The sequence below is a fragment of the Podarcis liolepis genome, assembly GCF_965112155.1.
Source record: "Podarcis liolepis genome assembly, chromosome: 3".
Taxonomy (NCBI): Eukaryota; Metazoa; Chordata; class Lepidosauria; order Squamata; family Lacertidae; genus Podarcis; species Podarcis liolepis.
In genome coordinates this window covers 96,748,702-96,762,697 of record NC_139557.1, presented here as the reverse complement: position 1 = coordinate 96,762,697, position 13,996 = coordinate 96,748,702, and the positions used below count along the sequence as shown (strand labels likewise).

General features: G+C 40.4%; 1 protein-coding gene across 5 annotated transcripts in view; it reads right to left on the bottom strand.

Annotated features, from left to right (window-relative positions):
• Window positions 1-13,996, bottom strand: part of USH2A (usherin) — a 430,807-nt gene that overhangs the window by 160,634 nt on the left and 256,177 nt on the right. For all 5 annotated transcript variants that reach the window (XM_083493951.1, XM_083493952.1, XM_083493953.1 and 2 more), the window contains 2 exons: window positions 3,150-3,300; window positions 2,868-3,010 (listed from right to left, as the gene is read on the bottom strand). In XM_083493951.1, the coding sequence (XP_083350077.1) occupies window positions 2,868-3,010; window positions 3,150-3,300 (294 nt within the window). The remainder of the gene's footprint in view (window positions 1-2,867; window positions 3,011-3,149; window positions 3,301-13,996) is intronic.

Below are 13,996 nucleotides of genomic sequence, written 5' to 3'. Positions count from 1 at the left end.
AGGGTCAGCACAATTATGTAAAACACGAGTATTAACTATAATTGGGGTAGTTTGCTAATACAATAAAAAGCTCTGAACATGAGAAAAAGTTATGCTCACAGCAGTAGCTATCACTTTCTAAAGTAAGAATTCATGGGTGAAATGACATGAAAAAGATGGTTATAAAATTTTAATGGAATGATAAAAGGCAAAAGTCAGCCTCTCAGCTGAATTCTTAAAATCTCTATATATCACAATCAGCTCCTTAACTGTAAAATCAATGTGGAATATAACATGTTGTCAATGTGGTTGTCACTGGAAGGAAGACTGCAAGAGGATGACAGCAACACAGCTTAGCCTGCCAATGCTGAAAATAAAATAATAAACTCTTTTTACTCGGAAGGAATTGTTTATAGAGCGAACTACAGAATACGATGAGTGGAGGGGGGAGGGGCATATGACTTCCCTTAATGTCTTTGATTCATTCTTCAAGCCATTTCATTACAGCATTAATACTGGAAGGTAGTTTCATTTTGGCAAATTAAATTATCTTTTATGGGAGGCTATTTTGCTCATCTGCTTCAAAAGTTCAGTCTCTACTTTCTAAAGAATGGTACAAAATTATCATTAACCTTTTCTAATCACCTGACTAGAAACGAGTGTTTACTTACTTGCTGGTACAGACTGGGGTGAAGTGGGGTAGCCAATTAACCTCTCATGGACACCCGTGGGGACAGTAGAGTCCAAACACATACAGCGGGCAATAGAAAGTGATTATTAAATATTAAACGTAATGAGAGTTGCATGTTTTCGGAGGGTGAGGAAAACACATCAGTAAAGCACAATATACCAGTTTCAGAGGATATCTCAGTGGTGGTATCATAAATACAACCAAAATGGGGAGTTGTTCAGGAAATGTTATCACTTCTAACCAACTGCTGGTTCGAAGGTTATGGGAAATAGTTATAGCAATAAAGAAGTCCCACACCCAAATGTGGCTTCTGGCAGAGTTCTTGTATTCAAAGAGCTCCTTAGCAGACTGAAATACAGTAGGTAAAGATGCACTGCCATGCTGAAAAAGCTTTGTCCATTGTCTTTCTACATGTTAAAGACACTGGTGAGGGGTGGGGAAAGTATGAAATCCATCTAGGGACTCAGCTACACGGCTGCAAATAAAACGTTTTAAATGTGTTATAAAATGCAACATACAAATGTGACACTAGATGGCGACAGTGAACTATGCCAGATTCAATGTATTTTTCAAAACACTTTTTTAAAAAGCATTTCTGCAGTGTTTTTTTATAGGTGTGTAGATTCCACCTAGGTCTGGCTTTATCACAAAACAAGGCAAACATTGGATGCAGATTCCATCAAGGATGCAGCTTTCCTGCATCCGACTTTCATTTCTATCTGCATTACAGTGGTACCCCGCAAGACGAATGCCTCGCAAGACGGAAAACCCGCAAGACGAAAGGGTTTTCTGTTTTGGAGGCGCTTCGCCAGACGAATTTCCCTATGGGCTTGCTTCGCAAGACGAAAGCCCATAGGGAAATCTCCGGGGACCTGTTTTAAATTGCTGGCGGTCGGGAGCAAAGACTTTCGCCCACAGCCGGCCTTCAGAAGAGGTCCTGGACCTCTTCTGAAGGCCGGCGGGGGGCAAAAGTCTTTGCTCCCTCCCCGCCTGCCTTCCCGGGGCAGCGGAGACTTCTCTGCTGTCCCGGGGAGATTTTAAAATGCTGGGGGTCGGCAGCGGACGCTTCGCTCCCGCCCGCCAGCATTTTAAGATCGCCCGGGGCAGCGGAGACTTCTCTGCTGTCCCAGGGAGATTTTAAAATGCTGGGGGTCGGCAGCGAACGCTTCGCTCCCACCCGCCAGCATTTTAAGATCGCCCGGGGCAGCGGAGACTTCTCTGCTGTCCCGGCGAGATTTTAAAATGCTGAGGGTCGGCAGCGAACGCTTCGCTCCCGCCCGCCAGCATTTTAAAATCTCCCCAGGACAGCGGAGGCTTCGCTCCCGCCCGCCAGCATTTTAAAATCGCCCCGGGACAGCAGGGGCTTTTAAAATGCTGGCGGTCGGCAGCAAAGCCCTCCTGTCCCCGGAGCTTGCGGGGCGGGAGGTGGGAAGAAGGGCTTTTCTTCCCACCGCCAGCCTTCAGAACAGCCTTCTGAAGGCTGGCAGTGGGAAGAAAAGCCCTTGTTCCCCCCCCCCAGCCTTCAGAAGAGGTCGGGGGACAGACTGTCCCCGGACCTGGTCTGAAGGCGGTTTCCATAGGAACGCATTAATTGATTTTCAATGCATTCCTATGGGAAACCGTGCTTCGCAAGACGAAAAACTCGCAAGAAGAAAAAACTTGCGGAACGAATTAATTTCGTCTTGCGAGGCACCACTGTAAAAGCAAACAAACAATAGCTTCAGGCACCAGGGTCTGAGTAGCTCTTGGTGGTACATAAAAAGAACAATGATAGATTATTAGGCTAAGGGCTCATCTACTCCAACATCCTGTTCCCACCAAGTGTTGCCGCCATCCCAAGTGCCCCCCCCAATACTGCTTCCAACAGAACTTCAAGGTTTAAAATTAGATAAATGAAAAGCCAAAGTAATTTTTAAGAAACAACACATTTGCTGCAGATCAGTATGTTCACCCAAACAAAATTATAGGAGCAAATTTCTGCAATTAATGTATGTTTATCTGGCTTTTCAATATTCCATTGATTTCACCACTGGATAAGTGTGTTTAGGATTGTGGTCTTAACCTGCTTAAGAGCGCTGAGTGATGAATCTTGAAAAATGCTATTATCATTAAATCAGATATGATTATGTCTTATATGCTGTATTTGTGGGCATTTACTTAAGCAGAAATGCACTCTGCAGTTCCACAAACTACTTACTGTCCTCTGCTGTAATCATTAGAGTCCAGTTGCTGTATGTATCACCGTATCCATTGCAGGCGATAACCCTCATTTCATATGATGTGTACGGCTGCAGTTCTGTGACTAAATGGGTTAATGAAGCTGAAGGTTCAGAAAGCAATCTAAAGGGAAAAATACATTTTTAAAAAGAAAATAGGAAACAAAATGAAGGTGGGACACATTACATATGTACAGAAATGCAACCCTGCAGATCATTTTACATTTCTTCACTATGTTGAATAGATTTTATTATTTGCTTACTCTAGTCTATCTTCTGGGGAGTGCTTAGGCCTCATTTGGAGTCGGTAGCTGGGTAAGCCTGGAGCATTGTTGCGAACTGGTGTAGACCAGACAACCTGAAGACTGGTCGGTGTGGCAGATGAAAGCCTTGGAGGCAACATGCCATCTGGAGCTGTCGAAAAACATGGATGAATTAGAGCAGAGAAAAATGTGGAGAACATATGCTGGATGGAATCAAAATGCTCCATGCACTAAAACAAACAAACAAAACCTGTTTCTGAGGATCAAAAGCAATGTAAGCATGGTCCATTTAATTCAACATCTTCTTCCCCCCTCTTCATTATTGCACTATTGTACTATAGGCTTTCCATTGCAATGCCATTATCATGCTATTCCCCCAACACCAACAGGATTTAAGATGAAACAATCTCAAACAGAAAGGGAGTTGGCAATCCACAGGTTCAAGTCACCTTTCTTTCCATCCACCCATCTATCTATTTCTTTCTTTCTTTCTTTCTTTCTTTCTTATCCATCAATGACTCTCCTCCCTGGAAGAGAGGGGAGTGGTTGTGGGCGGGAGCCCGAGCTCCACCCCTAGCAGGGGGCGTTAGCCCCCTGCCTCCCCCACTCACCTGGCTGGCGCCCACGCCCATCGGCAGGCACCCAACCAGGTGCCTCCGAGGGGGCGTTTACAGCAGCCTAAATGCTGCGGCGCCAGCCCCTCCTCGGCCTCACTCTCTGTTGTCCCGTCGCGAGTCACCCACCCTCCACTCCCTTTGAGCTCAGGGTTTTTAGTTTTCCTTGGCCTTGCTATGGACCTTAGGTTGGTTGCCCTGGTTGTCCGGGGGGCCTGGTAGGAATTTTTCCATTTGGCATTAGGCTTTTTGGTTTTTTCACCTACCTCGTAGCAATCGTCACAACTTTCGTGGTATTTGTGGGTCGGTTAGGCATTGGAATAATGTGTTGTGGTGTGTCGAAGGGCTAGGTGTGGCCATCGCCTATGCCTTCAATTTTTGGGTATTCCGTTAAAGGAATCTGGCGGTCATGTACTCTGTCCGATGCCTGCTTGGCGGGAGGCCATGGCACGACCCTCGGTGACATCAGGGGGGAGCCTATAGTTGGATTAGCATCAACAGGCTCCACCTACTGGTGAATAAACCCCCTTGCTTTAGACATCCAATGCCTAAGCCAATACCTTTTCACTGCTGTAATCAATAAAGTTGTGGCCTTTTCTTGCCCATTAACCTTATATCACGTGTCCTTGTGTATTCATTCCACATTGCGGGGGTCGGGTCCTCGAACCACAACTAAATATTCTGGGCATTTTACAAATGTATTAAGAATGCAAAATACGATCCAACACTTAGAACTATAAGCAATACAAATCACGCAACATACCATTTAAAATGTTGGGCACAGCAATATAAGTCAGACTCCAGCCCTATTCCAAATCTGACAACATATTTGGGAAACTGCAATTAAAAAAAACTTCAAATCCTTCCATTAAAGGCAACTTATTTCTATGTAAATCCAAGCAGAGTTAAGTATGGACTACAGAGGTTTTGTTTACATGCTGGTCAATGTGGGATAGTCCTATTGCATTAAGAGTTACATATAATTTACACATAATTTCTGAAAACATAAAAAATACAAAATTGCACTCAAAAGGACCAAAGCACTTCTGTGGAGTCTCTTGTTGAGCAGTAATAAAAAAAGGTGTTCTGTGAAACTGTTCACATGGTGATCATTAAACTTCCCAAGCAACTAATCACCTGCACCCATATATCAAATGCCCACTGATTATTCAAAAATAAAGCATTTCACATATATTTAATAATAGGAGTGTTTCAGGAAACATTTTCCTCTTTCATCTCTTTAGTCCCAACTTCTCCTCCAAGGAATTGCTTAGTATCTAAGCAATAATTAGAAGACAGCAATAATTTCTCTGCCACATTCTTAACAGAAGAGCCATGTACCTATCAGGGTGATATATTGGCTCTAACAAGCAATGCTACTCAAAATGCTCTGCTCAAGGTTTAATATAGCCCTCAAGGGGCAACCACTCCACCAGTAACTTACTGAATCAACACATCTTGTCCAGTAAATGCTCAATTAGCATGGTGAAATGGCATGCTGTAATTACAAAGAAGAAGCACAAGAATGAAAAGTATTACAAAACTGAATTGAACCCTATATCAAAAAGCCTCCACCCATCTCTGTCTCTTGAAGATAGCCTTCGCCAACCCAGATGTTTTGAACAGCAGCCTGGGCTCAGAAACTCTTCATGACATTCACCAAGATAAAGATTAAGTTACATCCAAAGTACTGACCTCACACCTCCCCCTGCAACCTGGTCTGACAAGAAAAAAACCAAGAGGGGGCTGGTTCCATTAATATCTCTTATCCCACCTCACTGGACCCTCTTTCTACATAATGAACCCCGGGGTGTCAAAGGCAGCTGGCTTCCTGTTTGGTTGAGCCTCTTCTTACTGGGCAGCCCTTTGCAGAATCTCCAGAGATTAAAAAGGGTGGGTTTGCTGCTTGTCTTTCCTTTGAATGCCTTCATATCTGCTAACAAAATTTTGTTTAGTAACCAAGTCTCCCTTAGATCTCAGTGAATATGTTTTCTTTCTTTTAAAATAGCTTATTTCTTCAGCTCTCTTAAAAATATTTAAATAACTCTGTTTTTGTAATTTGAACTCTGGTGTTAGTTAAAGTTTTGCCTAGTCACAGGGTCTGACCCACTCGCATTGCTTAGCCAATTGGCTCACACTCCATGCTAAGGATAAGGAGTCTGTGACCCTCAAGATGTTTACTGGACTCCAGCTCCCATCAGCACCAACCAGCAAGGCCCAATATCTGGGCCTGGAGTGGGGTCTGGGGTGACAGGAGTTGTAGCTGAACAACATCTAGCCACTGCTTTAAAAGGACAGTTAAAAGGAACACACGGTAAATCATCTTTACAAGTATCTTTGCAAGTTTATCATCCTCAAGCTGAACTTCTGCTAAAACTATGCAAAGAATAAAAGAATGCCAATAAGCAATTAGTTGACTGATTAATGATTATAAATACATGTCAGGGAGACACTAGATGGAATCTATTGCTGTCCAGGAAAGCCAATTACCGGTATATGTCATGCTGTTTAAAAAGATACCCAGCCAATAACTGTCATAGAATAATGAGCTACCAAAACAAGGAATAAACAAACAATGCTAATCTAAATCACATGCTAATCTAAATCTATGAATGAATAAATTCCTTTTCACAGCCATTGGTACCTATAGTTGCTTTGTAGGCTGTCATATATTATTGACCTCTTGTTAAGGACACATAGCTTCAAGAATAATTCAGTCACCACACACATGCATATATAATTCGGTAGTCATATGTTAAACAGCTTTATCTTCCCAACATGGCAAGAAAAAGGGGACAAGAGGCTTGGAAAAATAATAATAATAATAATAATAATAATAATAATAATAATAATAATTTATTATTTATACCCCGCCCATCTGGCTGGGCCTCCCCAGCCACTCTGGGCGGCTTCCATAAAAACCAAAAATACAGTAAAATATCACACGTTAAAAACTTCCCTGAACAGGGCTGCCTTAAGATGGAAAGCTCAGAAATCTGGAATGACTTCCCTTTTCATCATAAAAATAATCAAGGTTTCTACCCTACATCTCTTTCAACCTATAAAGCCTCATACAGCTTAGGATCAAGGGCTCTGGGAGGCTAGGGATGCTCATTTGAGATCTCACGAAAACTCTGATAGTCCCACAAGATCTTATGAAACCATCCCAGAGCCAGGAATGCTGAACAGGCCTTGCACCCAAGAAAGGCAGAAAGCTACTTATGTTGCATTTTGGTTGATTTAAGAACTGATCCAGTGGACCTGTGGCTGACTAAATTAATAGCATAACATGTCAACATAAGCATTCCAGCACAATCATGAGTCAAAACCAATGAAGAAGCAATAGTAGCAAAGTTCAATGTTCCAGCTGCAGCATACCAGAACTGACTCGTTGTCTTGTTCACAATATGTCTAAAGAATTCAAAGTATTGGCTCTTTGAAGAAATCTATATTCTCTAGTGTACAAAGAATACTGCATTGCATGTCAGGTTCAGCTAAAACCTATTTTTTATTATTTTGGCTTCTCTTCCCCCCTTAACAAAAATCTAATTTGCTTGTTGTTCCCTTAGGTACACAGTACACAGTTCATAATTCATTTGATGTAAAATGTCAGTTTAGATTCTTGCACTTCTTTGATACATGAGAAAAAACATGTACATTTCAATTTTCTTCTATGAGACTCTGCTAGCAAAAGCCTCCCATTGAGCTGCTCAAAGACCTTTGTGTTAAATTAAACATCAAGATTCAGAAACTGTGAGGAATGATATTTCCAAGACATATAGTACAAATATATGAGCCTGGGAAAAAGGTAATGATTTTTCCTACCAGTAAAGTGATCTCTCCCAAAGAGCATCTTTGATCCTTGAATTAGTTCTCAGTTATAATTTAATACATCACGACTGTCGGGAGCTTTCTTTACATTTAGACACAAAGTAATATAGTCAGGTCCACAAAGAGCAAAACAACATATTCAGGGGCGTTTCTTTCTCTCATTATGTTTATTCTCTCAATAACAGTGCATGAAGAGGCATAAAAAGTGGGCATAGAAATCGGGCTGAAAAAAGGAACTAGTCAAGAAACCACCAATCACTGTTTATTTAATTAGTGCATTGCTCTAAGGGACTCATGATGGTGTGCATGTCATCCTCAAATCCACCCTGTAAGGTAGGGTGGACTTAGACCAGGGCATCTCTGTCCAGGGGCCACAGACGTTGTACCCATCATAGCTCCTGGAAGGCACTGCAAGTCAATGATGAAGATGTACAAATCAATAACGCAAAACTGCACACCTGAATGTGTGACTGGCTCTAGTTCACTTTGTAAGCATCGTGAACCTAGGAATCATGGTCAAAGTCCATTTCTCGATCCACTACACCACACATAACACAGCTGGCATGATACATGCAATTCACAGGATATCCTAAGATTACATTTGAGAACAGATTCTGTGTTGCCCAGCTATGGTCTCTCTGACATCACAGCAGCTCACGCAATACCTAGGGAGGAAGACTGACATATTACCAAAGTTGTGTTTATTTTGTTTTTTTTATTTTGACCATACCTACACATTTTCAATTTGATACCATGGTCTTATCTCCACTGTCAGAGTAACTGCCCTACTTGGCCTCTACAAAGAAAACCCAGAGTGCTGAATGGCAATATAGATTTAATACAAAATGCACTGTGCTTCTCAAATTAAGGGAAATGTTTCAGGTGCTGCATGTACCTTTAATACTCGCCATCAATGTTTTTATGCTAATGTCCTCATTTTTAGCAACTATCCTTTAGTTTTTTTCTTGCAAGTGAATTATTGCGTGGCTGTTTGAAATTGGCTAGCCCAAGTTTTTTTTAAAGTTTTTTTTTGGTGCACTATGTCATTTAGCAAAAACTCAAAACAGCTTGGCTGGGTTTTGTCCTACATGTCAAAGTAAAAGACAAAGCATTATAGCCAACTCTGGTTACATAAGGGAGGATACATTAAGAGATGAAAAGTATCATTATCAGAAACCTCTTTCCTCCATCATTTGATGGTTCTTAAGAAATTAAAAAAGCCGTCCATACCAAACACAGAGAACATGTCTCATAGCAGGGCAAGGAACACGTAAAGCAGGCTCATGTTTTTCCTCACTAAAACAGACCTAAGCTACTATTTATTTTCATTTCGTTTCAGATCTTGAGAGGTCATGCAGTGTTGGTGTTGTTGTTGTTGTTGTTGTTGTTGTTGTTTAATATTATTAATATTATTATTATTAAATGAGGAATGAAGAGTTCAAGTCTATCAATTGATCCAAACAAGGATATTTTTTCAATAGTCTAGTGTACTATTTTCACTTCATGGTTATAATATCCAATGATTACACTACGCTTATAGTAAAATCACAACTGATGTGACTTAAAACACAATTGTTTTCAGGATATGCACTTTGGATTCTAAAGTGAGCACAGTTTTGGAGTACAGTTTGGGGAAGTGCCAATAGTGGTAGAGCTTCTACTTTGCATGCAGGCAGTCCCAGGTCCAATCTCTGGCAACTCCCGGTGGGGCTTGGAGAGAACCCTGTCTGAAATCCAGGAGAGCTGTTGCCTGCCAGTGTAGACAATACTGAAAAAGATGGACTAATGGTCTTAGTATAAGGCAGCTTCCTGTGTTCTTAGGCTGGTGTCCTTCTTGCAACTCAAGCGTTCCAACAAAGAATGGATGTGAAGCCAAGGTTCCAATGTCTAAACAGAATATCACAGGCCACTCACTTGGAAGGCACAGAGTAAAACTACTACATCTTTTGGGGCGAAACATTCTACCCTCCTCCCCATAATGAAGATAGCTCACTTTGTGTTGTTGTTTAGTCGTTTTGTCGTGTCCTACTCTTCGTGACCCCATGGACCAGAGCACGCCAGGCACTCCTGACTTCCACTGCCTCCCGCAGTTTGGTCAAACTCATGCTGGTAGCTTCGAGAACACTGTCCAACCATCTCGTCCTCTGCCGTCCCCTTCTCCTTGTGCCCTCCATCTTTCCCCACATCAGGGTCTTTTCCAGGGAGTCTTCTCTTCTCATGAGGTGGCCAAAGTACTGGAGTCTCAGCTTCAGGATCTGTCCTTCCAGTGAGCACTCAGGGCTGATTTCCTTCAGAATGGATAGGTTTGATCTTCTTGCAGTCCATGGGACTCTCAAGAGTCTCCTCCAGCACTTAAGCCACGTCAAAAGGACAACTTCAAGCCTTCTTGTTTCAGCAGTGTTGTGAGCAAGTAGGAACAAAGCAAAAGTCTCAGCTGCTTTTCTGCCAGGATCCTCCTTTTGCCAGTGTGAGGCAGCAGCCTATGTTGATCTCTGACACATATGTGGACAACCAGGGTCCAGTACCATCCTGCCTGTATGCATTGTGAGGATCAGAAAGCTGTAAAAAAATGCAGCTGAACTCTAGACTAAGCCCCACAAAAGGATTCCAAAAGAGCATCTGTAATGACCAGAGCATGCTTATAAAGAAGTCATAAATCCAATGCTAAAAGAATGGCAAACCCGCTGCAATATAACCACAATCTTACAATACACATGCAAGCAAATCCTAAAAGTCTAAGCAAGCATTTGATGTCTTCTTCTTTCCATTTTTTATTTTAATATTTCATTTCAAACTACTTCATCTCAAACAGGATTGGTTTTAACCTGAAAGTTATAGAATGCCTGCCTTTGAAAATGGGAAAAAAGCCAAAAGGAAAAAAGAACACTTATGGAAATCATACTTAAGGAACAATATCCCACTATTTATCCCCTGGTAAAGTGTGGGGGGTGGGATCAGTGATTGATCCCCTCTTCTCCGCTAAACCCCACAATTCATGCCCTCAAGATGCACTTAAGAGAATTCCTTTTTGTTATAATTTTTTGTCTATATAACCCACATGAGAGTACATAAATGTGTTAGGGAGCCACGTCTATGCTGGAGGCTTGCTGAGGCTATTGCAAGCAAGAAAGCTTCAAAGCTTCCTCTGCTATGCTTAGTACCTCAAAAGTTGATATTTGGCTCACTTTGCTTGAATATTTTTTTTTTAATCAGAAGACTAACCTCTGCATTGTAGCAAGCTCCATGCAAGCAGCATAAGAAATACATTAATCCAGCATTTTTGTTTTTTAAAAATAAAATCATGATGTCTTCCTCTGCTGACAGTTTATTAAGATGACACTTTCTTGAGAAAGCAGACTGTTATTATTGCATCTACATAAAGTCTTTCCTTCTGAGTCCTGAACTGTCATACAGAATGTATATGTGGAAATATATTAAAGGGTAAGGCATTATGTCTTGCTATCTGCATGCATTTAATACTGGGAAATTTAAATGCTCCCATTGTAAAGTAAGAGCCAGGGTGGTGTGGTTAGCTTGCAGACTGGGGAGACTTGAAAGCTCAGCTGGTCACACTCTTTCTCGCAAGCTAATCTACATCACAGGGTTGTGAAGAAGATAAAATGAGTGAAGAAGAACCATGTGTGCCACCTTAATCTCGTTGGAGGAGGGGGGATATAAATGTAATGAATGAAATAAAGTTGCATTGATAAAACACTTTCATGAAGCTCAGGAGTTAAGGAATTCTGGCTACATCTAACACTCAAGCCCTATTTAGTGGAGAGCCAGCCCAACACATATCCTTCCTGACTGAGCAGGAAGATCGGAATGGGGATTGTAAGTGGGATCACACCAGACTCCTGATCAAGGGGATTTATAGGTCAAAACCAGCACCTTGAATTTTGCTTGGAAACAAAGTGGAAGCCAGTGCAGTTGTGCCAGAGTTGGTGTTATATGTCCAGACTCCGGCTGCTGAATTCTCCACCAGCTGCAGTTTCCAAACCATCTCCAAAGGGAGCCCCATGTATAATATACTGCAGATCTAGCAAGTGTCAATAGGACAGAAAACGGTAGAGAACATTTACGCTGCTCCCTTCACTCCCCCTCCAAAAAACCCCTGGGGATTCTGGTCTGAGGATACATATGTGCTCCTACTTTGACAGTTTTCCAGGGGAGCCTGCTGCCACTTGAACTGTGACATCCTAGGCATGTGCTTCTATTGCCTACTGAACTGAGCTAGCACAACATACATTTCAAAGAAGTAGGTTCTTCCTCGCACCCTCCTCCTTTGTCTTTCTCACTGAACAACGAAACCATCCCACAATACAACTATAATGGAATGTATAATGTTCTCATAAATTTCTTCATGCTATTTTAAAGACCATAATTGCTATTTATTTGAGTTAATTTCAAAATTGCTTGAATGCCAGCGTCTGATTATTCTGCTGAGCTACACACACACACACACACACACACACACACACACACACACACACAACTCCTGAAACATATTAGGACAAGATTAATGGGATGAATTTATTCATTTTAGGGAAAAAGAGAGCTCAGAAGAAAACTATTTCTACCTCTGCAGTATGAAATTTGTCACTAATCATTTTAAACTATGCCCTTTTATGCTTCTTCTGTCTCTTTTAGCTTTCTATGCAGTTCTTTGATGTAACAAAGACAGTTCCAGACAAGATTTCAGTTCCTCTGGAAAAAAAAGTCTTGAGGCCAAATGCAGTGTATTTAAAATTTATACACTCCATAATGCCTTTGTTCTGAACTTGAACATCATGCAAAACTTCTGTTTTCTTTCGCTTTACAACTCTGAGATCATTTGTTTTCCTGGTTTCAGCTTATTATAATGCAACACCGAGTTTAGCTGGTGGTTCCATCATTTAACTACATGCACAGTCATGGCTGACCCTTTCTGATCAATTGCCAATCCATACAGGTTTGACTGATAAAAGAGCCAATTAGATTTAAGCAAATTAAGGGACATCACCAATGTCAACCACTTATTAAACCAAATGCCAAATTCCATGCATACAAAACACTAATGCACCAAGTCCCATTAAGAGTTGAATTCTTAACCCCATTAGTAACTCAAGACCTCTACAGGGGAAGGGTCACAACAAAGTTTCATATTTATGGATTCACATTTGGATCTTGTTTTTATTTTATTTTTTATATTATTTTCTAAGAACTCTTGAACCAGCACTGAAAGAATGAGTATAGTTGATAAAAATGTAACCCCATCTTAAAGAGATATTTTTAAAAATGACTCTAAACACTATTCTCAGTTATTTAAAATATTACTATGCAATAATCTTCAAAATATGTCTTTCTTGCTATGTTGAAATTTTAAAGAATATTACATAGCAATCTTTTAAATAACCGAACTAATCCAGAGTCTAAAAATGCTACACTTTTTAACAGCTGTATTTTGTTGTCACGTACAAATAATTTCCATTAACCTTCTATATAATTATACAATTAATTTTTATCCAAGATTTTATTTTTAAAATAACATTTAAAAGTATCATGTTGGTGTTTTGGTTTGTTTTTACTATTGCAAATAGAAAAACTCACACTTTGCAAAAAAATTACTATTAGCCAAGAATTGTTATTGTTCATATCAATAAATTACATTTCCTTTTGGTGAACTTACAGTAATTAACAAATCAATAGATTTTATGCTGAGAGTACATTTGGGATAATAATTTCTCTTGATTAGATTACACAGGTAAATCATTTGTTCTTTCAAACACCATGTCAAATATGCTATTGTCCAAATCAAGGGATATCCACCAAATATTCAAAACAATATTCACTCCACAGGAGCCTGCTTCAAATTAAATAAATAAACCAATTTCCCATTTTATCACAGGGAAATGAATGGATTAATCCTAGCAATTAATGCATGCTTTCAGTTCAAACCTTTACATATTTCTCAATTCCCATTCTTCATTAACTGATATGAAACCTTGTGATTTCAACATCTGCTAGAGAACACTGAACACAGCCACAAAATCTGCAAGGGTGGCTGAGTTTTTATCAATAGTATCTCTTAGAGTGGTGAATTGCACTATTTAGAGGGAAGAAACTCCAATGAAAATATTATTACATATTTTTTGCATGGCTGTTTATTTGTATATATTTTAAAATTTTCTATATGGATATTTTATGATGGCCTATATTTGCAATGCCTAATAAACGGTTTAGCGAAGTAAGTACAGCCACAAAAGGTAGTTTCTTTTGGAAAATAATATACACATACCCCTGTTTTGTAGCCTACAGTTCTACACATGCCCTTCAATTAAGTGAACAATATTTTGGGGGGGGGGGATAGTAATTGATTGTTACAGTTCTGCTTCTGCCCTTTAAGAGAATGGCAGGGTGGTG